Source organism: Salvelinus alpinus, chromosome 10, assembly GCF_045679555.1.
Source record: "Salvelinus alpinus chromosome 10, SLU_Salpinus.1, whole genome shotgun sequence".
Lineage (NCBI taxonomy): Eukaryota > Metazoa > Chordata > Actinopteri > Salmoniformes > Salmonidae > Salvelinus > Salvelinus alpinus.
In genome coordinates, this window is record NC_092095.1 from 30,797,043 (window position 1) to 30,823,220 (window position 26,178).

The following is a 26,178-nucleotide window of genomic DNA, read 5'->3' on the forward strand; positions in this document are numbered from 1 at the left end:
CACAGAAAAGGTAGTGGAGGAGTACCTGGGGATTCCCTTTGCACCCCCCGCCTTGGGCTCGCTGAGTCTGACTGCTCCTTTGCCTGCTGAGCCCTGGGAGGGAGTGAGAGATGGCACCAAACTACCCCTTACTCAGGTTATGGTTTGGATCCATGGGGAAGCTTAGCTGTGGGTGGAACCTTCCAATATGATGGATCGGCTCTGGTGGCCTATCAGACTGTGGTTGTGGTTGTCATTCAGTATCGCCTTAGCATCCTGGGTTTCTTAAGGTATGACCTTGACAACATTTCACCAGTGTTACTCTACATTTACTCCAATTCGCATTAAGTGCCTTAAACTCTAACTGAACTATAGTATGTTTTACAATGGTGCCTTGAATGTTCATTTGATGTGCCAGGTGTGCCAAAACAACATTACAACACCAGATGTATTGTTTATTTGGTTCAAGTACAGGAGAGAAACATGCAGGTGGTAACTGGGGCTTCTTGGACCAGATTGCCAGCCTTCAGTGGGTCCGTGATAATATAATGGATTTTGGGGGAGACCCAGACTCAGTCACCATCTTTGGACAATCTACCTGGGGCATTAGTGCCTCCATGCTGGTAGGTATGAGAAAGACAATGTGACACAGCAGTGAGATGGTCAGGTACAGAAGAAGAGGTGTGGTTGAATTTATACCTCACAGTGTAAACCATCAAAACCAAAGAGAGTAGAACTGTTTGATCTGATGGCTCTGTCTATCACCTGACAGGTGTTGTGTCTGTTAGCTGAGGGCCTGTTTCCCAGAGCCATCCCTATGAGTGGAGTGGCACCACTGGAGGCCCATTACACCAACAACTCACTGGCCAACGCCAAGGTACTCATGAATACCTATGTAACACAGCATCCAGGTCCACACCCACCCTGCCTCCATTAATGCGGGTACAAAACAAACCATTGGTTAAAATATGAATAACATGATGGCCCTGACTATGATCTAAAATAGTAACCAGTCTTCTCTGAGAGGGTTTGTTCATGGCAGGTGAATTCCTCTCCCATTCCAGATGATGGCCAATCTGTCAGAGTGTGATGACAGCACTACTGAGAAGATTGTGCAGTGCATCAGAGGGAAGTATGAGGTCATTCTGTTCTGTTTGATGTGGCTTATGTTTGGCATGTTGGTCTATTATCATATGCACCGAAGCTAACAAAAATATCTGTATTTTAGGTTCAGGCATTCTTGGGCCCTGCCATTGATGGTGTGTTCCTGAAAGGGCCTCCTGAAGAGGTTTTGAAGAACAAGGAGTTCCTGAAGGTTCCTATGGTTGTAGGGGTGGTCAACCATGAATTTGGATGGATTATGGCTCAGGCAAGCTCATTGGCTTTTATATCTTGTTGTGAGATTTTCTTTAAGACAACATTCTTGTGGTCATCAGATCAGATCAGATTACTGTACCTGTATCACATTTCCGATATCTTCACCTCTGTTGCAGTCTAACTGTTGTTTCTGATGCCATAGTTTTTTGCACCTCTGGGTTGGGTTGATGGCATGGAGAAGCAGTCTGTGGTATCCGTGATGGATATTTTCTTCCCAGTTTATGTAAGTTCTCCATCCACTTATATACTTCTCTTGCTTAACCCTTTGAACTCACGAAAATTGGCCTACAGTGCATTTGGAAATTATTCAGACTCCTTGAATAATTAATTGTTTTTTCCCTCATCAATCCACACACAATACCCGATAAAAACAGGTTTTTAGAAATGTTTCTAAAGTTATATAAAAAAAATACAAAAATATAATATTTACATAAGTATTCAGACCCTTTACACTGTACTTTGTTGAAGCACGTTTGGCAGCGATTACAGCCTTGAGTCTTCTTACGTATGATGCTACATGCTTGACACACTTGTACATGGGCAGTTTCTCCCATTCTTCACTGAAGATCCTCTCAAGCTCTGTCAGGTTGGATGGGGAACATCGCTGTACAGCTATTTTCAGGTCTTTCCAGAGATGTTTGATCAGGTTTAAGTCCGGGCTCTGGCTGGGCTACTCAAGGACATTCAGAGACTTGTCCTGTAGCCACTCCTGCGTTGTTTTGGCTGTGTGCTTAGGGTGGTTGTCCTGTTGGAAGGTGAACCTTCGCCCCAGTCTGAGGTCCTGAGCACTCTGGCGCAGGTTTTCATCAAGGATCTCTCTGTACTTTGTTCCGTTCATCTTTCCCTCAATCCTGATTAGTCTCCCAGTCCTTGCCGCTCAAAGAAAATCCCCACAGCATGATGCTGCCACCACCATGCTTCACCGTAGGGATGGTGCCAGGTTTCCTCCAGATGTGACGCTTGGCATTCAGGCCAAAGAGTTCAATCTTGGTTTCATCAGACCAGAGAATCTTGTTTCTCATGGTCTGAGAGTCTTTAGGTGCCTTTTGGCAAACTCCAAGCGGGCTGTCATGTGCCTTTTACTGAGGAGTGGCTTCCGTCTGGCCTGATTGGTGGAGTGCTGCAGAGATGGTTGTCCTGGAAGTTTCTCTCATCTCCACAGAGGAACTCTGGGGCTCTAACAGAGTGACCATCGGTTTCTTTGTCACCTCCCTGACCAAGGCCCTTCTCTCCCGATTGCTAAGTTTGGCTGGGTGTTCAGCACTAGGCAGAGTCTTGATGATTCCAAACTTCTTCCATTTAAGAATGATGGAGGCTACTGTGGTCTTGAGGACCTTCAATGCTGCAGAAATGTTTTCGTACCCTTCCCCAGATCTGTGCCTTGACACAATCCTGTCTCGTCGCACTACTGACAATTCCTTCGACCTCCTGGTTTGGTTTTTGCTCTGACATGCACTGTCAACTGTGGGACCTTATATAGACAGGTGTGTGCCTTTCTAAATCATGTCCAATCAATTTAATTTACCACAGGTGTACTCTAATCAAGCTGTAGAAACATCTCGAGGATGATCAATGGAAACAGGATGCACCTAAGCTCAATGTTGAGAATCATAGCAAAGGTTCTGAATACTTATGTAAATAAGTATTCTGTTTTAGTTTTTTTATACATTTGCAAAACATTTTAAAAACCAGTTTTCGCTTTGTCATTATGGGGTACTGTGTGTAGATTGATGAGGAAAAACATTTAATTTAATCCATTTTAGACAAGGCTGTAACATAACAAAATGTGGAAAATGTCAAGGGGTCTGAATACTTTCCGAATGCACTGTATAATGATAGGACTAAATTGAAATGTTTCTTACAGAATAAATATTAAATGCATAAGCATGGTAGCAATTGAAAGGGAATATTTTGGAGTATTAGACAAAAGTTGAGGATACAACAGTTCACCTGGCACAAGACTGAATCCAAACATTACACTGTTGATTTTACGTGCATTTTACATTTACTGTACTTTTCGACGCATTTGTTGATAACGAAATCAGAAAATACTCTGGATAAATTCAGTAACATGATAAGAATATTCCTGGGAAAGTGATAGAATAATTTGTATGTTTAAGATAATGACTAAAGTATTCCACCCTGAAACCATATAATTGTATGAAATGTGTTAACCTCTCTTGGGTATGTGGGACGTTAGCGTCCCACCTCTTCAACAGCCAGTGAAACTGCTGGGCGCCAAATTCAAATACAGAAATACTCATTATAAAAATTCAGAAAACAAAACATATTTTACATAGGTTTAAATATGAACGTCTTGTGAATCCAACCACGGTGTCAGATTTAAAAAATGCTTTACGGCGAAAGCATACCTTACGATTATTTGAGAACATAGCCCACTAGACAATTCATTACAAACAGTAACCAGCCAAGTAGAACAGAGTCAGTGTCAGAAATAGAGATAAAATGAATCCCTTACCTTTGATGATATTCATATGGTTGCACTCAGTAGACATTCATTTACTCAATAAATGTTTATTTTGTTCGATAAAGTCTCTTTATATTAAAAAACCTCAGTTTTGTTCGCGCGTTTTCTTCAGTAATCCACAGGCTCAAACGCAGTCAAAACAGGAAGACAAAAAAAATCAAAGTTATATCCGTAAAGTTCATAAAAACATGTCAAACGATGTTTATATTCAATCCTCAGGTTGTTTTTAGCCTAAGTAATCGATAATATTTAAACTGGACAATAACGTCCTCAATTTAAAAGGTAAACAAGAATTGCTCTCTCTCTGTCGAGCGCATGAAAAAGCTCTGCGACACTTTAGCGTCCAGTCATTCCGAATGCTCTTATTCCCTAATTTTTCAGAATACAAGCCTGAAACTATTTCTAAAGACTGTTGACATCTAGTGGAAGGCATAGAAACTGCAGTTTGAGTCCTAAGTCAATGGATACTGTAATTGCATTGAATAGAAAACTACAAAACCAAAACTACTTCCTGAATGGATTTTTCTCAGGTTTTTGCCTGCCAAATCAGTTCTGTTATACTCACAGACACCATTTTAACAGTTTTGGAAACTTTAGAGTGTTTTCTATCCAAATCTACCAGTTATATGCATATAATATCTTCTGGGCCCAAGAAGCAGGCAGTTTAAATTGGGCATGCATTTCATCCAAAATTCCGAATGCTGCCCCCTACCCTAGTAAAGTTAAGAGTCATAATTCAATAATGTGTGTTACTAGGCCACTGTGATACTATTTCACAATATGAGCTGGGTATAGTTGAGACATTCAAGGACAACTGAACTGTCGACTTGTGATAACGTTGAAACTAATAACTGGAAAGAGGCCTCCCCACCCTAGGGAGGAGAAAAACTGTTAGAAATGGCTAGGCGTGCAGAAGATGATGAAACATGTTGCAGAAGGGTGATAAACAATGTATGTGAATTGTGGAAAAATACAGCCCAACTAAAGAGAGGTGGAGTTTCTACTGATGTGAGTTCATTTGTGTGTGTGTGTGTGTACTATAAAAAGATTGTGTTCTCATTTTGAAGTCAGAGCGCTCTCTGAATAAAGTATTAATCTATTGCAGACTGGGACTTTGTCTATTTCTTCATTAACCAGGGCCTTACAACCTCTGGGAATTGGTCAAAGCTTGAGTGACAGTTGAGTTCAACCATTGGGATAAAAATTCCCGTGACAAAAAGTGGGGTAGGTGCAACGTAAGACAAGGGTTTGAGTGAGAGGACTAACTGGTGTCTCCAAGTGGCCACAAGTAATTTCAATGCACTTTTATGACTCAAAGAAGGCTTTTCAACTATAAAGTGCTTTTTTGAGCCTTCATAGCTGTGCAGTTGAGGAACTAGAGCAAGCACACTTGACGTTGTTTTGTTTGGAACACAACTCTGCAATCACACAATTATTGTTGTTTCCGCAATCCAAAAACGGACCATTATAAATCGCATCCTGGGTCAGGTGGGCATCATTTGAAAGCTTGTTCTATTGCCGACATGACTAGCTAAGTTTTAAAATAAGATCTTATAGTGTTAGGCTTTCACAAGGCAATGCAGAGAAACGGATCATAATTTTGGTGCACATAGAAAGTGGTTCCGCGGCAAATTTTGTTACAACAGGCAAACGTCTCATTCTGTTCAGAACAACCCACGGTATGACGCCATGTCATATTGTAACTGAACATCAAACATAGTGATCATAAACATTGACACCGTATATGACATGAGTTTTATGATATGAGTTTTATGATATGGAAATGGGAAGTGCACATTTAGACTGGGGTTTGGTTTGCTTGTTTGACATCAAAGCGGTATTTATTATAATCCTCAACGGCATCTTTCAAAATACATTGAGTCCTCTTAATTTACAGCATTTCCCTCGTTTCCTTTACTCAGTCAACAAAAAAATAGCAAAAGTACCCCAATTAGAGGGAGGGACGGGGGCAACTTCTTGTCACGTACAGTGCTCAAGTTCAGAACAGCTGTCAGTCAAAACCCATACATTGCTGTGAAGCGCAGAGCCTGAGCTCTGATGTCGTTTATAACATGCTACCGTACAGCCACTGCGTTCCAATTTAGGTGCTTATCAGTGCCCAAATATGTCATTTTCAACCCGTATACGGGTACAAGTGTAAAGGGATACACCAATAGTTCATTCCACTGGTTGTTAGATTGCAATAGGTGGACAAAAAGTCAACATTTTATAGCTAGAATCCTTCATTGCTACATACATTTTTGGAATTATAAATGAATGATATACTGCATACCCATAGATTCTTGAAGAATGTAGCTTATAAATTCCTATTGAGTTTAGTTTAACGGTTGCACCCCATCAGAACCCAAAATATAAGCTTGTTTTACTACAATGTTTGTAAACAATGTAAATGTATAGCCTCAAAACATGGTTAAAACTATAATTTCTATATCATAGAGGGTCAGTCCTTGCATCCATAGCTGCCTATGAATTTGAGAGTGGTTACCGATATCCAGGGCCATGCCTCAGCTTTTTACCAAAACAGAGGCGGTGTTACACTTTGTTATTATTTCAATTAAGGATTATAGCTTTAAAGGATGCAATCTTCTCAGTTTGAAATCAAGACATCTGGTCGGAATGGGCTTATTGTAGAGGAATGCCTCCAGCATGCGAAAAACCCAGAGGACATACGGGATACATTCAGTGCAGCCTCAGTCTCACCATGTAACTTACAACATCCCTGTGTCATCACTGTGTTAACTCTCCATCCAGAGATTATATACATACTGCGTGTGTCTCCTGATGGACCGATCAGTGAAGAGGACGAAGAGTTAAGCAGGATAGCGATGGCATACATGGCCAACTTCGCACGCACTGGGTGTAATCTTTAATTTCCTTTCATGTTTTTTTTGTCCATTCCCTAAGAGTATCATGAGATATTTCTTAAATGTTGTTTCTTTCTCTCGGGTCTCCCAATGAGCTGGGGTTGGTGGAGTGGACTCCCTTTGACCACACCGAGAGTTAACTGAACCTGGGCTTGGAGCAGACAGTGGGCCTGGGACTGAACCAGAACAGGTCCCACTTCCTGAATGTAGTCCTGCCCCAGAAACTCTCAATCCACCAGACAGCCAATGAGGAGATCTAAATCTCTGGGCTTTACCATATATGGACCCTTCAATTAACACATGATCAACAATTAATTTGGTAACACTTTGGCTACAGGACATTCTGAAATCCATTGGAATATTGAATACCTTATGTTGTATAAACATGCTTTTTAAATACTGTGGCTGTAAAAACACACATGTACCTTGTACAATGGATGAATAAAGATGTAAAAGATTACAGTCCTTGTAAATTATGTTGAATAAATGTGTTATGACGGTTGTTATGATTGATACTGCAACACTCATATAGTAATGCATTTTAAGGCCCCCTGGTTTGGACACTGAAGAGTTAACTTCCTTTAATAAAAGTCTTCTCCAGCATTTGCTCATTTACAAACACACACATATGTATACCTACATAGGACAGGATAACTCCACACAGGCAGAAAGCATCACTAACTATTAAAACCACGAAGCGCGAAAGACTTTCCAAACACCCACGTCTAGTGCATTTTAGGAAAGCAGATGAATAAATAAAGCAAACAGTAGGCTACAAATCTCATGAAAACAAAAGTGCTTCTCCTTGCACCTTTTGATAGTTCAAATTTCTGTCGTACAAAATCAAGTTAATTCAGATTATTATAACTTCTTATGGGTTGAGAAATACATTTCGGATTGCCAGCTACATAACTAACCAATAAAACCCAATAGAAATAAATCATCAACATTGCACGTCCACTTTAGTATATGTTAGCTGTATTAGCTATAACATGGTGAAATATAACCCCCAATTCCATTTACAAAAGGTATGGCATTGACAAAGTTTGATATGACTGACAAAGTTAATTCACAAGATTGTTTATGTAATTTAAATAGGCTGTCCATTTGTAGGGTAATACAAACCCTAGTTAACTTTTCAACCTCATTTTCCATATCTCCAGTACCACACCAGAGTCTACATATGTGAAAATTGACCAGTGTTAACTAGTGTTGATTTTTCAGTGTAACATTTCTAGTGTTGATTCAAGAGTTAAATTAACCCTGTAAATTGTTAAATTAACATAAAAAATAACCCCAGTGTTGGTGTTAATAACCAGAGTTCAACCAAAATCACACCCATCATTATCACATTTCCCAGCATTCTCTACTGCAGGTAGATTTTTTTACTTTTCTTGTAACAACATCTATGTTTTTTCATTTACATTGATCGATGAATTAATCTTTTGTTACTCAAAAATAATTAATACGTTTTTTCTAAACTATTCCAGTCTGTTACTTGGACTTGGTTGTTCCACTTTACAGTAGATGTAAAAGGTAGTCTCATAACTTAGTCTTTCCAAACCTGGCAGTCAATCTGAATGCAGGTTGAAGGTGAATGATAAAAAAAGAGGTTGGATATCCCCACTGGAATCCAATAGGAATTAAATATCACTTTGTGAGGCCAGCATAATGTGAGTTGCAGGCCTAATGTGGCCTGTAAACTATGAGTTTCAGGCCACTGAATTAGGGTAAAACTAGGCTCTCAAAAGAAGGCACTATGAAATACGTATTGTCTTAAAGAATAAAAAATGTATTTAACATATAGGAGTCTACGTCAAGGTCACTTTGAGTCAAAATGCAAGCTGAGATCTACTGCTCAGAAGCCTATGCTCCTTAACCTATTAAAAAAAGTACTGGAGCAATGCGGTTAGTGCAATGATCTAAAGGCCAGATACATTATCACTGCATATTGGCTTTGCTTGAAATTCCCTGCCAATTCATTGTTGTTCAAACCATTTTTTTTTAAATTAAATTTCAACATTTTAGGTAGGATATATGATCACACTGGTAATAGATCAGTTGTAATTCTTTTAAATTTGTATTTTCCCCCCTTTTTCTCCCCAATTTCGTCATATCCAATTACGATCTTGTCTCATAGCTGCAACTTCCAGCTCGGGACAGGCGACGGTCGAGTCATGCGTCCCCCAAAACATGACCCGCAAACTGCGCTCCTTAACACCCTTTCCTCCACTGACACTGATCAAAAAGGGGCACGTCTTCCAGTTGATGGCGAAACTCCAGTTGGACCGCATTATTTCAGCCTCATGCACAAATTCATGCTGTTACTCCTACGAACAGAGAAAGTGAAAATATTCCTCAATATTAAAAAAGACCCAAGCCGCTAATAATAACGACGCAGGCCTATCGATACACTTTCCTACTCATTTATTACAGCTGCAGTGCTGGTTGTAGCACGAGTGGAAGTAAGAAGAACGAGCATTTTATAACTTATATAGCCAAAGTGTTGAATAAAAAGTGTTGACAGTGCGGAGTAAGAACTTAAACATGAACTACAGTTGAAGTCAGAAGTTTACATACACCAAATACAGTTAAACTCAGTTTTTCACAATTCCTGACATTTAATCCTAGTAAAAAATTCCCTGTCTTAGGTCAGTTAGGATCACCACTTTATTTTAAGAATCTGAAATGTCAGAATAATAGTAGAGAGAATGATTTATTTCAGCTTTTATTTCTTTCATCACATTCCCAGTGGGTCAGAAGTTTACATACACCCAATTAGTATTTGGTAGCATTGCCTTTAAATTGTTTAACTTGGGTCAAACTTTTCAGTTAGCCTTCCACAAACTTCCCACAATAAGTTGGGTGAATTTTGGCTCATTCCTCCTGACAGAGCTGGAGTAACTGAGTCAGGTTTGTAGGCCTCCTTGCTCGCACACACTTTTTCTGTTCTGTCCACAAATTTTCTATAGGATTGAGGTCAGGGCTTTGTGATAGCCACTCCAATATCTTGACTTTGTTGTCCTTAAGCCATTTGCCACAACTTTGGAAGTATGCTTGGGGTCATTATCCATTTGGAAGACCCATTTGCGACCAAGCATTAACTTCCTGACTGATCTTGAGATGTTGCTTCAATATATCACATAATTTTCTTTCCTCATGATGCCATCAATTTTGTGAAGTGCACCAGTCCCTCCTGCAGCAAAGCACCCCCATAACATGATGCTGCCACCCCTGTGCTACCCGGTTGGGATGGTGTTCTTCGGCTTGCAAGCTTCCCCCTTTCTCCTCCAAACATAACGATGGTCATTATGGCCAACATTTCAATTTTGGTTCATCAGACCAGAGAACATTTCTTCAAAAAGTAGGATCTTTGTCTCCATGTGCAGCTGCAAACCGTAGTCTGGCTTTTTATGGCGGTTTTGGAGCAGTGGCTTCTTCCTTGCTGAGCGGCCTTTCAGGTTATGTCGATATAGGACTTGTTTTACTGTGGATATAGATACTTTGTACCTGTTTCCTCCAGCATCTTCACAAGGTCCTTTGCTGTTGTTCTGGGATTGATTTGCACTTTTCGCACCAAATTACGTTCATCTCTAGGAGACAGAACGCGTCTCCTTCCTGAGCGGTATGACGGCTGCATGGTCACATGGTGTTAATACTTGCGTACTATTGTTTGTACAGATGAGCATAGTACCTTCAGGCATTTGGAAATTGCTCCCAAGGATGAACCAGACTTGTGGAGGTCTACAATAAAAAAATGTAGGTTGGCTGATTTCTTTTGATTTTCCCATGATGTCAAGCAAAGAGGCACTGAGTTTGAAGGTAGGCCTTGAAATACATCCACAGGTAAACCTCCAATTGACTCAAATTATGTCAATTAGCCTATCAGAAGCTTCTAAAGCCATTACATAATTTTCTGGAATTTTCCAAGCTGTTTAAAGGCACAGTCAACTTAGTGTATGTACACTTCTGACCCACTGGAATTGTGATACAGTGAATTATAAGTGAAATAATCTGTCTGGAAACAATTGTTGGAAAAATCACTTGTGTCATGCACAAAGTAGATGTCCTAACCGACTGCCAAAACTATAGTTTGTTAAGAAGAAATTTGTGGAGTGGTTGAAAAATGAATTTTAATGACTCCAACCTGAGTGGATGTAAACTTCCGACTTCAACTGTATTTGCTGTATTCGATGACAGTCTCTCTCTAGTCATGATTTTAAAAGTTTTGAAATCTCACAGTATCAACTTCGCTGTAGCATTTTTTTTTTTACACCTGCTATGTTGCTGCAGACAAATCTGAGAAATCCAATTGGCCAGCGTTAGGCTTATAGTGCACTTCATTTGCTCTCTGAGCCCGCCGGGAAGTCGGATTTGTACCTTTGGACACATTAAATGGTGCTAAATTGGAACACTCCACATACCCGGCACACAGGGCAGCTGAATCGAATGCACCTACCACCAACAGCACAATGCAAAAATAAGGCTTAAAAACCTACAGCAGGGCTTTTAAATTCTGGTCCTAGAGGGCCGAAACATTTTTGGATTTGAATTTTTGTATGGTTCTTCAAAGAACCATCCCATGAAAATGGTTCCCCTATGGCATCGCTGTTCTATTGTGCTGGAGATAATGAAAATTAGGTTGCTAAAGGGTGCAATTGTTATTGAAGATAAAAGTAGATACTATGGAAATGATTAAATTGTAAGAACTTCTGTAAAGAATGGAAGCTATGCCGAATGGAAGCTATGCCTAGGGCTGCTTGATGGCACTTCAAATATTAGTTCATGGTTCCATGATGGAATAATATCCATTTATACTCTTGACAACCACGCCTTGGTCACTGCTGATTGGACAGTATTACCAGCAGGCGCCACAAGCTGTGTCTGGGTGGGAAATGCAGTACTGGATCTTAGACCTGAGGAGAGCGAGAGGTGTCTTTAGTGTTGTTTCAAATAAGCATACATAAACACACACGTATGCACACACACAGACAATTCTCCAGTGTTAACAAAAACAAAATTAACACTGAGTCTGTGGACCCATATAGACAACGGAACAGTGTTAAATGAACACACTGCTTAGTGTAATGTCTTATTCAAATAATTCCAAGAGTGCCTTGCATTTTCAAGTAAATTTTAGAGTTACCACCCATGGCTGCTTCATTCATCCATCTTCGGTCCAAGTGAGACCTAAAGAACCATGTTTTCATCTTTTTTTAAATAAAATGATCACAATACCTACCATACGGCTTGATTTTGAGAGCCTAGTTTTCCTCTAAAACAGGGGCCTGAAACTCATACACATCACTTTGTGGTACAAAGGATGACCTTAAAGGGTACAACTACAGTGACAAGTGTTTGTACCCCTTTAGGAACAAATCTAAACCTTTTTTTCGTGAGTAATATAATGGTTTTCTGGCCTGGAAGTTTTGTTATACTGTCTTGCAAGGTGATGTGTAACTCCTGTTGGAATCCAACTCCTGTTGGATATCCAACTTTGGAAATATTTTATCACCTGCAACCTGTATTCAGAATGATTGCCAGAATTGGGAAAACTAAGCTATGAGTACCTAAAGCACCTAAACTACACAGAACAAAAATATAAATGCAACATGTAAAGTGTTGGTGCCATGTTTCATGAGCTGAAAACACATTTTCCAGATGCACAAAAAGCGTATTTCTCTCAATTGTTTTGCACAAATTTGTTTACATCACTGTTAGTGAGTATTTCTCCTTTGCCAAGGTAATCCATTGACCTGACAGGTGTGGCATATCAAGAAGCTGATCAAACAGCATATTGCACAGGTGCACCTTCTGCTGGTGACAATAAAAGGCCACTCTAAATGTGCAGTTTTGTCACACAACACAAGGCTACAGATGTCAGAAGTTTTGAGGGAGCGTGCAATTGGCATGCTGACTGCAGGAATGTCCACCAGAGCTGTTGCTAAAGAAATAAATGTTAATTTCTCTACCATAAGCCGCCTTCAACGTCGTTTTAGAGAATTTGGCAGTACATCCAACCAGCCTCACAACCGCAGACCACATGTATGGCTTCGTGTGGGCGAGCAGTTTGCTGATGTCAATGTTGTGAACAGTGTCCCATGGTGGCTGTGGGGTTATGGTATGGGCAGGCATAAGCTTCAGACAATGAACACAATTGCATTTTATTGATGGCAATTTGAATGCACAGAGATACCGTGACGAGATCCTGAAGCCCATTGTCTCCAGCGCCATGTTTCAGCATGATAATCCACGTCCCCATGTCGCAAGGATCAGTACACAATTCCTGGAAGCAGAAAATGTCCCAGATCTTCAATGGCCTGCGTACTCAACATACACGTAACCCATTCGCACAGCCGTTCAAGAGGAATAAGCCACAATCAACAACCTGATCAACAAGGAGATGTGTCGCGCTGCATGGAGTAAATTGTGGTCACATCAGATACTGACTGGTTTTCTGATTCATGCCCCTACCTTTGTTTTTAAGGTATCTGTGAACAACAGGTGCATATCTGTATTCTCAGTCATGTGAAATCCATAGATTGGGGCCTAAAGAATGTATTTCAATTGACTGATTTTCTTATATGAACTGTAACTCAATAAAATCTTGGAAATTGTTGCACGTTGCATTTATATTTTTGTTCAGTATAGAATGACCATTTCAGTAACCGGTGCAATAAATACAAGAAACATATTGGATTAGTTTAGAAGATGTTAGTAATTTGGTTCAAGGTGATGTGTATGAGTTTCAGGCCCTTGAATTAGGGTAAAACTAGGACTTCAAAATAAGGCCTTATGAAATACGTACACTCATGTACGTACACCCATGAAAAATAAACTACCGGGCCCCTAACATAGAAATCAGAATGTTTCAGATTAAAATAACATACTGAACAATATGTGTTATTAAATGTACTAACTATAAGCTTCTGCTGCTCTGTATTACAATTGTGCAGATTCTAGTTTCCACCTTCATCCTTTGCCTATATTAACACTATTGCAAACAATTTTGGTTCCTAATGTTAACAAAAGCTGTCTGTGTCATGGGATTTTTTTATGCTTTATTATACATAATTCACATTTGGTGACTTATTTTTTAATATATGGTATTGTAGTCAGTTTTAATTTAGAAATTACCAATGATCCATGTTTCAGATTAAATAATTTATTACCAATTATTATAAACAAGGCTAACCCTCTTTTGCCCTATGCATCATTTCTAAATATATGCCTAAATAACACACCCAAATAAAATAAAAATCCTGAACTATGTGGACTGCAGGCATAAATGTGGTACCTACAGAGAACAAGCATCTGTGAAACTACAACTGTAGTGTCAAGACATTATGTGGGTATTCCTGAGTAAATTCAACAGGAGATAAACCATGGCAGAAAATACTCTGAAACAGTATTTTGACCATCCCCGGGCAGGCTTGGGTAGAACAGGTTAAGGCATTTGTCCTTGTGTTTGTTCCCTGTAAACAAAACTCAAGAGGTTACACTGCACCAAGAGCCCCAGCGTCAAGCCTTCTTGTGAGCAAACTCCTTTATAATGTCTTTAAAGTTTCTTTTTCTAGCTAACTGGTTTTCAATTGAAAGGATGGCAAGGCTGTTCAACCTGTCTTGGCACATTGTAGAGCTTTATAAGTTTCAGCTTACTGAAGGCACGTTCACCTCCAGCAACTGTTACAGGTCATTGTACAGAAGATTCACAGTGCAATGCACACGTCTCCAAAAATGCTCTGTAGCTGTATCTTATGGATGGCATTTAGGAGCTTTAGAGGAGAAAGACTATCTGAAAAAGTAGCACCATATCCTCTTTTAGATGTCGCACTTCATTTTCAAATCCATCTGAGATCTTTGGAGTACTTGTTTCTCAATTTGTGGCAAGATACACAAATTTGGTTTTCAGTCATTTTCCTAAATGTGAGTATTGGTGAAAACTACTCGCATATAGCTGCAATCGTGTGGAACCGCATGTCCAAATGACTGATTATACTATCCAGAGCCACATCAAACACTGTGTTGCGAAATCCAGTGTCTGACTTCTTTTCATTTGCTATGTCATTTTCGGTCTCATCAGGGAAACTTTTTCTTTTTTTCTGGCGGCTCCTCTGTTCACTGTGAAACTGAGTAGTTACACCCATTTCATTTTCCACCATGGAGGATTCTGCCAGAAGAGTGTCCCATTGATTACGCAGAGCCTTATTTCTTCCTTCTTGTAGTGCCTTAATGTGAGCTGCTTCAGTGTCCAGAGAAATATTTCCGGACTGAAGAATTAGGCTTCTATTCTCAATAAACTGCAAAACTTTTTCCCAGAAAGTGAGCAAGAAGATTGCCTTGAAAGACATGAAGTAGCTTTTCAGACCTCAGACTTGGCTTCGTTTGTCAGGCTGCAGTTGGCAAGAAGCATGTCTAGGGCCTTGATGATATGCGGTAAATGAGTTGCCACTGGTTGGACCGCAGCAATATGCGCACACCATCGCGTGTCTGAAAGGCGGTTAAGACAGCAGCCAGTCTTTTCCTTGAGAATGGCCCATCGCTCTGGGCTGGCACTAAACAGATTGTAAAGACGATTCACAAAAAAGGTTGATACTTCTGGGCACAACTGAGCTGAATGTACACCCACAAGATTAAGAGTATGGGAGGCACAAGGTGAGTATGTGGCCAGTGGATTCTTTTGCAGTATGTGTGCTTGAACTCCCTTCACTTCCCCTGACATATTTGCACCTTTATCATAGCCTTGACCATGGCAATCTGCGATGTCAATAACATGCCTTTCCAATGCACTCAAAATCATTTCAGAAATTTCACTGCCTGTCTTTCTAGCAGTCTTTAAATTCAATAAAATGTTAAATTATTTCCCATTCAACTGATCCCTAGACTTCATCTTTGTGTACATATCTCACCAATAATACATTTAACTCAGTATGGGAAATGTCTGGATTTGCATCACATATAACCGAGTAATAGATTACATCTTCTCTTTCATAAAGTATTGTTTTCAAAACCCTTTGACCACATATTTCTATGAACTCGTTTTGTCTTTCAGGGGTGTGAGGTAAAGAGTCAGTCGTGCTCCTTTCTTTTTGTCCCTGATTTTCTGTAAGTGCTCATGTAATAGCGTGTCATAATTTGATAACAGTTCAAGTAAGCCTAGGTAATGTCCAGTATGCACATCATCAAGATTGCTTGTTCAATCTCTTCTGTCACAATAGCCCCGGAATGGCTGATTCCTAGATGCTAAGTACAATGTCACATCCAAAATCCTTTCTAGAAGTGCTCTGTTTTTTATACATTTCTGACTGAATTTGTTTTTGAAGCTGACTGTCTATGCATGTAGCTGTTTTAACGGTATGCTGCAGATTTTTCCATTTCCAGTAACAGTTCTTGTGAGACACACCATCCTCATGCTCTGGTAGTTTGTCATACATTCTCCACCATTTCACTGACGATATCTTATAGCCATCCTTACTATTCAGATAACTGGGTGATGGTTTACTTTGCTCATGAGAAAAAAGAACACATGGAATGCAATATGCCTTTACACTCTTACTATAAATAAGCCAGTCTCTCTGCACCTTTTCTCTTCCGTTTGCTGACTTACTATACTGTAAATAATTGGGGAATGGCTTGCCTTCTGAGTATGGGGGCATGATTTTATACAGTTCTGTCTCCTCACCACACCTGTTGGCTAGTCAGCGAACAATAGCTTCTCTTTCATGGTATTGTACATTCTCTGGCCACAGTGCTGGATCATCTAAAACCTCATCTTCCTCACTTTGAATCTGTCCATACATATATTTCCCTTATTACTTGCTTGTTCAATCTCTTCTGTCACTCCTTCACTGGCACTGCTGCTACTCTTTAACTCCTCCTCCCTGCTCTCTTCTGCATCAGAGTCTGTCTGACAGCTTTCTGCTGAGATTCTGTCTACCTGGGGTTCTCTAGGCACTAGGAAGTGAGTAAACAAAGGGAATTTTAGGTTTAATGTTCGCTCCTACAAAAGGTTACCATACTAAAAATCCACTACTGAAAGAAAAAACATTTTAATAGTATACATATCAAATAGAATACATATTTAAGTCATCATGTGCCTAACTTTACAATTTAAAAATGGTCTAGTTATGCTGCTGCTGTCACACCCTGGCCTTAGTTATCTTTGTTTTCATTAGTATTTTAGTTAGGTCAGGGTGTGACATGGGTTAGTATGTGTTTTTGTATTGTCTAGTGTGGTTTGTATGGTTGAGGGGGTTTCATAGAGTAGATGGGGTTGTGTTCAGTGTAGGTGTTTAGAATTGTCTATGGTTGAGTGTAGTTGTTTAGGAAAGTCTATGGTTGCCTGATTTGGTTCTCAATCAGAGACAGCTGGTTATTGTTGTCTCTGATTGGGAGCCATATTTAAGGTAGCCATAGGCTTTAGGTGTTTGTGGGTAATTGTCTATGTCAATGTTCTATGTTGCATGTGTGCACTAGTTCGTTATAGCTTCACGATCGTTTGTTGTTTTTGTTAGTTTGTTAAAGTGTTTCGTGTCGTGTTCTTTCATCTTCTTTAATAAAGAGAAGATGTATCATTATCACGCTGCGCCTTGGTCCGTCTCTCCACACGATCGTGACAGAATTACCCACCACAGGATCAAGCAGCGTGACAAGCGGCAACAGGAGCAAGGCATCAAGGATTCTTGGACATGGGAGGAGATATTGGATGGAAAGGGACCTTGGGCTCAACCTGGAGAATATCGCCGTCCCAAAGCTGAGCTGGAGGCAGCGAAAGCAGAGAGGCGGCGATATGAGGAGGCAGCACGCAGGCAAGGCTGGAAGCCCGTGAGTACTACCCAAAAATTTCTTGGGGGGGGGTTAGGAGGTAGTGGGCCGAGGGCAGGTAGGAGACCTGCCCCACTTCCCAGGCTAACCGTGGAGAGCGGGAGTACGGGCAGACACCGTGTTACGCAGTAGAGCGCACGGTGTCTCCTGTACGTGTGCATAGCCCAGTGCGGGTTATTCCACCTCCCCGCACTGGTAGGGCTAGATTTAGCATTGAGCCAAGTGCCATGAAGCCGGCTCTACCTATCTGGCCACCAGTGCGTCTCCTCGGGCCGGCTTACATGGCACCAGCCTTACGCATGGTGTCCCCGGTTCGCCTACATAGCCCGGTGCGGGTTATTCCACCTCCCCGCACTGGTCGGGCGACGGGGAGCATTCAACCAGGTAAGGTTGGGCAGGCTCAATGCTCAAGGGAGCCAGTACGCCTGCACGGTCCGGTATTTCCGGCGCCACCTCCCCGCCCCAGTCCAGTTCCACCAGTGCCTACACCACGCACCAGGCTTCCAGTGTGTCTCCAGAGCCCTGTTCCTCCTCCACGCACTCGTCCAATGGTGCGTGTCTCCAGCCCATTACCACCAGTGCCTACGCCACGCACCAAGCCTCCTGTGCGTCTCCAGAGTCCTGTGCATCCTGTTGCTGCTCCCCGCACTAGCCTTGAAGTGCGTGTTCCCAGCCCGGTACCACCAGTGCTGGCACCACGCACTAGGCCTAATGTGCGTCTCCAGGGTCCAGTATGCCCTGTTCCTTCTCCCCGCACTAGCCTTGAGATGCGTGTCCCCAGCCCGGTACCACCAGTTCCGGCACCACGCACCAGGCCTACAGTGCGCCTCATACGGCCAGAGCCATCCGTCTCCCCAGCGCCATCTGAGCCATCCGTCTCCCCAGCGCCATCTGAGCCATCCGTCTCCCCAGCGCCATCTGAGCCATCCGTCTCCCCAGCGCCATCTGAGCCATCCGTCTCCCCAGCGCCATCTGAGCCATCCGTCTCCCCAGCGCCATCTGAGCCATCCGTCTGTCCCGAGCCATTAGAGCCGCCCGTCTGTCCCGAGCCGTCAGAGCCGTTCGTCAGTCAGGAGCCGCTAGAGCCGCCAACCAGACAGGATCTGCCAGAGCCGCCAACCAGACAGGATCTGCCAGAGCCGCCAACCAGACAGGATCTGCCAGAGCCGCCAACCAGACAGGATCTGCCAGAGCCGCCAACCAGACAGGATCTGCCAGAGCCGCCAACCAGACAGGATCTGCCAGAGCCGCCAACCAGACAGGATCTGCCAGAGCCGCCAACCAGACAGGATCTGCCAGAGCCGCCAACCAGACAGGATCTGCCAGAGCTGCCAGAGAGCCATGAGCAGCCAGATCCGTCAGCCAGCCATGAGCAGTCAGATCCGTCAGCCAGCCAGGATCCGCCAAAGCCGTCCAGCCAGGATCCGCTAGAGCCGTCCAGCCAGGATCCGCCAGAGCTGTCCAGCCAGGATCCGCCATTTAGTCCGGTGCTGCCAATTAGTCCGGGGCTGCCCCTTAGTCCGGGGCTGCCCCTTAGTCCGGTGCTGCCCCTTAGTCCGGTGCTGCCCCTTAGTCCGGTGCTGCCCCTTATCCCGGTGCTGCCCCTTAGTCCGGTGCTGCCCCTTAGTCCGGTGCTGCCCCTGAATCCAGTGGGGTTAAGTTGGAGGGTGGTCATTTGGAGGAGGCTACGAAAGCGGGTAGTGACTATGGTGGGGTGGGGACCACGACCAGTACCAGAGCCGCCACCATGGACAGACGCCCACCCAGACCCTCCCATAGACTTTATGCTGGTGCGTCCGGAGTTCGCACCTTAAGGGGGGGGTTATGTCACACCCTGGCCTTAGTTATCTTTGTTTTCATTAGTATTTTAGTTAGGTCAGGGTGTGACATGGGTTAGTATGTGTTTTTGTATTGTCTAGTGTGGTTTGTATGGTTGAGGGGGTTTCATAGAGTAGATGGGGTTGTGTTCAGTGTAGGTGTTTAGAATTGTCTATGGTTGAGTGTAGTTGTTTAGGAAAGTCTATGGTTGCCTGATTTGGTTCTCAATCAGAGACAGCTGGTTATTGTTGTCTCTGATTGGGAGCCATATTTAAGGTAGCCATAGGCTTTATGTGTTTGTGGGTAATTGTCTATGTCAATGTTCTATGTTGCATGTGTGCACTAGTTCGTTATAGCTTCACGATCGTTTGTTGTTTTTGTTAGTTTGTTAAAGTGTTTCGTGTCGTGTTCTTTCATCTTCTTTAATAAAGAATCACGCTGCGCCTTGGTCAGTCTCTCCACACGATCGTGACAGCTGCTACAAAACTGCCTCACCTCCAAGGTCCGCTGTTCAACTTCATGTAGTAGACACACGTTGGGATCTTTGTCTACAGCGGTAGTAGTAGTAGCATCTACCGTATGGCTAGGTAGGCTACATGTTAGGTTTTCATTTTAGTCTAGCTAGCTAACAAATATCACGCAAATATTGGGGAATACAGTTATAATAATAGCTAATTAGCTAGCCATAGCTGGTAGTGGTAGCTCATCATCTCATGTTAATAATTACTGCTCTGACCGAGCCGAGTGAGTACACGGTAGGCAGCTACCTGTAGCTAGCAAGTTATCAAGCTAGCTACTGTACATTACTGTTCAAAAGTTTGGGGTCACTTAAATGTCCTTGTTTTTGAAAGCAAAGCAAATTGTTTGACCATAAAATAACATCAAGATAGCCCTATTTGGTAAAAGACCAAGTCCATATTATGGCAAGAACAGCTCAAATAAGCAAAGACAAACGACAGTCCATCTTTACTTTAAGACATGAAGGTCAGTCAATATGGAAAATGTAAAGAACTTTGAAAGTTTCTTCAAGTGCAGTCGCAAAAACTATCAAGCGCTATGATGAACTGGCTCTCATGAGGACCGTCACAGGAATGGAAGACCCAGAGTTACCTCTGCTGCAGAGGATACGTTCATTAGAGTTACCAGCCTCAGAAAAAGCAGCCCAAAACGCTTCACAGAGTTAAAGTAACAGACACATCTCAACATCAACTGTTCAGAGGAGACTGTGTGAGTCAGGCCTTCATGGTCTAATTGCTGCAAAGAAACCACTACTAAAGGACACCAATAATAATAAGATACTTGCATGGGCCAAGAAACATGAGCAATGGACATTAGACCGGTGGAAATTTGTCCTTTGGTCTGGAGTCCAAATTGGAGATTTTTGGTTCCAACCGCTGTGTCTTTGTGAGATGCAGTGTGGGTGAACGGATGATCTCCGCGTGTGTATGTCCCACCGTAAAGCATGGAGGAGGAGGTGTTATGGTGTGGGGGTGCTTTTCTGGTGACACTGTCAGTGATTTATTTAGAATTCAAGGCACACTTAACCAGCATGGCTACCACAGTAATCTGCAGTGATACACCATCCCATCTGGCTTGGGCTTAATGTGACTATCATTTGTTTTTCAACAGGGCAATGACCCAACACACCTCCAGGCTCTGTAAGGGATATTTGACCAAGAAGGAGAGGGATGGAGTGCTGCATTAGATGACCTGGCCACAATCCCCCGACCTCAACCAAATTGAGATGTTAGGGATGAGTCGGACCGCAGAGTGAGGGAAAAGCAGCCAACAAGTGCTCAGCATATGTGGGAACTCATTCAAGACTGTTGGAAAAGCATTCCAGGTGAAGCTGGTTGAGAGAATGTCAAGAGTGTTCAAAGCTGCCATCAAGCCAAAGGGTGGCTATTTGAAGAATCTAAAATATATTTTTATTTGTTTAACACTTTTTTGGATACTACATGATTCCATGTGTTATTTCATAGTTTTGATGTCTTTACTATTATTCTATAATGTAGAAAATAGTAAAAATAAAGAATAACCCTTGAATGAGTAGGTGTTCTAAAACTTATGACTGGTAGTGTATGGTATTTTGTTAAATAAAATGTAAAAAATGACAATAACATATTTGTTTGGAATCTCATTTGGTGAAGTACATAGGATCGAAAATGGATGAACGCAACAACCATGTCACTAACAAATACAGTCATGGGTGTTAACTACAATTTATTCGAAAGGCACTCTGAAATATCTGAATAAGGCTTTACACTAATAAGTGTGTTCATTTAACACTGTTACAGTGTATATATGGGGTCCACAGACAACACTTTCAGTGTTGATTTAACACTGTTAGTGTTCATTTCACATTTTTTAACACTGGAGAAATTGCTGTGTACACACGCACACAATATCAGACGGATTTGCTGTAATCAATAGAGTTATATTGTAACCTCACTTACTCAGGAACCGCCTTGCAATTATACTTGAGTTTTGGATCTATCTCTTTCTGTAGGTCCTGTAAGGAGGGATCATCACAGGTTGTCCTTTAGCAGAGAAAGACATGAAACAATTATAATATGTCATAATATCCCATGAAACATAAAGCCTACATATATCCTAATTATAAACAGACATTTGTTCTACTTTTTTACATAATCCCATACTAGGCACAATGCAGGTGCAGTGATTATGAAAGACATACAAATCAACTATGACACACACACACACACACACACACACACACACACACACACACACACACACACACACACACACACACACACACACACACACACACACACACACACACACACACACACACACACACACACACACACACACACACACACACACACACACACACACACACACACACACACACACACACACACACGTCAGTTTGTCTGGACAAAAAGCTTACCCCTTATTCTGCTTGGTCACCAGGACAACACTCAGGCTCTTAATTTTGGCAGCTTTGAACCTTTTCACCTCAATGGTGGCAAAAATACTTCACATAAAAGACAAACATAGAAATACGTAAAGATCAGAATTGACATGAAATCAATCAACAACGTAGGTGCACTATTGCTTAAGCAAACAAAAACATAACAGTCTACTAATAATATGTGTAGTGTTGTGGCAATAGAGGGGTTCTACATTTTGGTGGAAATGGCAGCTGTGGTAAAATTATGTTTTGGCTTGGTTGTCTGTGGGTACGGCTGTTAAGGTGACCGTATTACTGCCACACCGGCGTTCACGAGTCATGAATGCAGTCAAATTCCACGTGACCGTTTAGTCATGGTAGTTAAGCTTCTCCAAGCTCTGATGCTGCTGATGGTCATTAGTAGCCTACCAAACATGCTTTACAGCGGGTTACAGCTTAACTGGCATACATATGCAGAGCGTGAGTTTCAAATTGTAGCAAGATCGTTTTCGCCATAAAATGCACCTTTATATTAAAAGCATTACATGCATAATTTGCAGTCACTTTTGAGAATGGTGTTTTCCTGCTAATGGAACATTAGCGCTTATAGCCTACTGCCGTGTGGTGCATTGCTGTGCTTATAATGTGCTATAAATAGCCTAATAGTTTATCAACATTTTTAGCTAAACGTTATGATCTGTTGCGACAGCCTCATTACTTCAAACATGTTTTTTGATGCCAGTGGTTGTATTAATTTGGGATCTATCGAATCCCACAACTGTCCCAGTGTCACGCCCTGACCTTAGAGATCCTTTTTATGTCTTTATTTTGGTTGGTCAGGGCGTGAGTTGGGGTGGGCATTCTATGTTTTGTTCTGTGTGTTGTATTTATATGTGTTTGGCCTGGTATGGTTCCCAATCAGAGGCAGCTGTCAATCGTTGTCTCTGATTGAGAACCATATTTAGGTAGCCTGTTCCCACCTGTGTTTGTGGGTAGTTGTTTTCTGTTTTGTGTATTGCACCTTGCAGAACTGTTCGTTTTGTTGTTTTTTTGTTCAAGTATTCGTATTTATTAAAAGTATTATGAATACTTACCACGCTGCACCTTGGTCTTCTCCTTCTCCCGACGACGTTCGTTACAGAACTACCCACCACCAAAGGACCAAGCAGCGTGGTGGAATGGACTCCTGGACATGGGAGGAAATATTGGACGGCAAGGGACCCTGGGCACAGCCGGGAGAGTATCGCCGTCCGAAAGAGGAGCTGGAGGCAGCTAGATCGGAGCGGCGCCACTATGAGGAATTGGCTCGAGGTAACGTGCACGAAAGGCAGCCCCAGAATTGTTTTGGGGGGGGGGGGGAACACGAGGAGATTGGCGAAGACAGGTAGGAGACCTGAGCCAACTCCCCGTGCTTACCGTGGCGAGAGAGTGATCGGGCAGGCACCGTGTTATGCGGTGAAGCGCACAGTGTCCTCAGTGCGCACGCATAGCCCGGTGCACTACATCGCAGCTCCTCGAATCGGCCGGGTTAGAGTGGCATCGCAGGAGGGATGATGCCGGCTCAGCGCATCTGGTCTCCAGTGCGTCTCCTCGGCCCGGGTTATACGGTACCAGCCCTACACACGGCGTCCCCGGTTCGCCAGCACAGCTCAGTGCGGCCTGTTACAACTCTCCGCACTTGCCGGGCTACAGGGGGTATCCAGCCAGGACAGGTTGTGCAGGCTCATTGCTCGAGACCTCCAGTGCGCCTCCACGGCTCAGTGCATCCGGTGCCTCGGCCAAGGACAAGGCCTCCTGCATGTCTCCCCAGCCTGGTGAGTTCTGTACCTGTGCTAAGTCCTAACCCTCCTGCATGTCTCCCCAGCCTGGTGAGTCCTGTGCCTCCTGTCCGGAGCCGCCAGAGCCTCCCTCCTGTCCGGAGCCGCCAGAGTCTCCCTCCTGTCTGGGGCCCGCTGCTAGGGTCCCCAGTCCGGGGTCGGTGGCGAGGGTCTACGTCCCGCACCAGAGCCGCCACCGCGGTGAAATGCCCACCCAGACCCTCCCCTATAGGTTCAGGTTTTGCGGCCGGAGTCCGCACCTTTGGGGGGGGTACTGTCACGCCCTGACCTTAGAGATCCTTTTTATGTCTCTATTTTGGTTGGTCAGGGCATGAGTTGGGGTGGGCATTCTATGTTTTGTTCTGTGTGTTGTATTTATATGTATTTGGCCTGGTATGGTTCCCAATCAGAGGCAGCTGTCAATCGTTGTCTCTGATTGAGAACCATATTTAGGTAGCCTGTTCCCACCTGTGTTTGTGGGTAGTTGTTTTCTGTTTTGTGTATTGCACCTTGCAGAACTGTTCGTTTGTCGTTTTGTTGTTTTTTGTTCAAGTATTCGTATTTATTAAAAGTATTATGAATACTTACCACGCTGCACCTTGGTCTTCTGACGACGTTCGTTACACCCAGACTATGTTTGGAATATTTATTTTTCACACAGAATAGAATAGGTTAACTTTTGTACTATGGGGGATAGTAGACTGTAGACTGACATAGGCTAGTGCTTTTGCTGTTCGTTAGGCCTAGTCATCTTGTTGGCTGATGAAAAGTAAATGTGGACAGTTCTTCCAATATCTTCAATACGTGCCTCGGAATAGGATAAGGACTCGCGCAATTGCGTCCCCGATGTGTCTGTCTTCACTTGTCGCCTGTGAGAATGACCTGATCAAGTGACTGAGAGCCATGTGAGTGAGATACTTTGGTGCGCCCAGCCGGGAGAAGGGAATTATAATTATTATATTCAGTTCAAGGGCACAACGGCCACTGGCCGCAAAAGGCATGATTTTACGGCCAGACAAAGGGGATGCCGCAGGGAAATTTGAGACATTATCAAGTGCTTCAAATTGTGAATGAGAGATTTTTTAAAAACTAAGCAAAGCTCATGCCATTCATGCAACCTTTTTCAAATCATCATTAGTCTCATCTGTAGATGTAGTTTCTGTAGATGGCGCCAGAGGGGATGGCTGCCTGCCGTTTCATGGGCTCCTAACCAACCGTGCTATTTTGTTAGTTTTTTCAATTTTTTTGTAACTTATTTTGTACATAATGTTCCTGCTACCGTCTCTTATGCCCGAAAAGAGCTTCTGGAAATTAGAACAACGATTACTCACCTTGAACTGGACGAAGAATTTCTCTTTAATGAGTTGGACGAGAGGGATTTACTCCAGACACCCGAACAGGCCCTCATCCCCATCACTCGCAGGAGAAAAAGACGGAAGAGGTATCACGGAAAGAGATCGGGGTGCCTTGTGAGGATCCGCAGACGATCTGCCTTTGCCATCCGTACTATTGGCTAACGTACAATCATTGGATAATAAATTGGACAAACTAAAAGCATGTATATCCTACCAACGGGACATTAAAAACTGTAATATCTTATGTTTCACCGAGTCGTGGCTAAACGAAGACATGAATAACATACAGTTGGCGGGTTATACACTGTATCGGCAGGATAGAACAGCAGCCTCTGGTAAGACAACGGGTGGCGGGCCTATGTATATTTGTAAACAGTTGGTGCACGATATCTAAGGAAGTCTTGAGGTTTTGCTCGCCTGAGGTAGAGTATCTCATGATAAGCTGTAGACCACAGTATCTACCTAGAAGAGGTTTCATCTGTATTTTTCGTAGCTGTCTACATACCACCACAGACCAACCAAGGCTGGCACTAAAATCGCACTCAATGAGCTGTATACCACCATGAGCAAACAGGAAAATGCGCATCCAGAGGCGGCGCTCCTAGTGGCCGGGGACTTTAATGCAGGGAAACTTAAATCCGTTTTACCTCATTTCTACCAGCATGTTAAATGTGCAAACTCTAGACCACCTTTACTCCACACACAGAGACGCGTA

The 26,178-nt window shown here is 42.8% G+C and overlaps 1 protein-coding gene across 1 annotated transcript in view; it reads right to left on the reverse strand.

Annotated features, from left to right (window-relative positions):
* Positions 1-7,281: 7,281 nt before the first annotated feature.
* The window catches only part of LOC139531888 (ADP-ribosyl cyclase/cyclic ADP-ribose hydrolase 1-like), a 29,363-nt gene continuing 10,466 nt past the window's right edge, over positions 7,282-26,178 (reverse strand). The window contains exons 6-9 of the mRNA XM_071328827.1: positions 22,289-22,375; positions 21,828-21,911; positions 11,592-11,645; positions 7,282-9,059 (exon numbers count right to left, since the gene is read on the reverse strand). Coding sequence (XP_071184928.1) covers positions 9,023-9,059; positions 11,592-11,645; positions 21,828-21,911; positions 22,289-22,375 — 262 coding nt within the window. The 3' untranslated portion in view covers positions 7,282-9,022. The remainder of the gene's footprint in view (positions 9,060-11,591; positions 11,646-21,827; positions 21,912-22,288; positions 22,376-26,178) is intronic.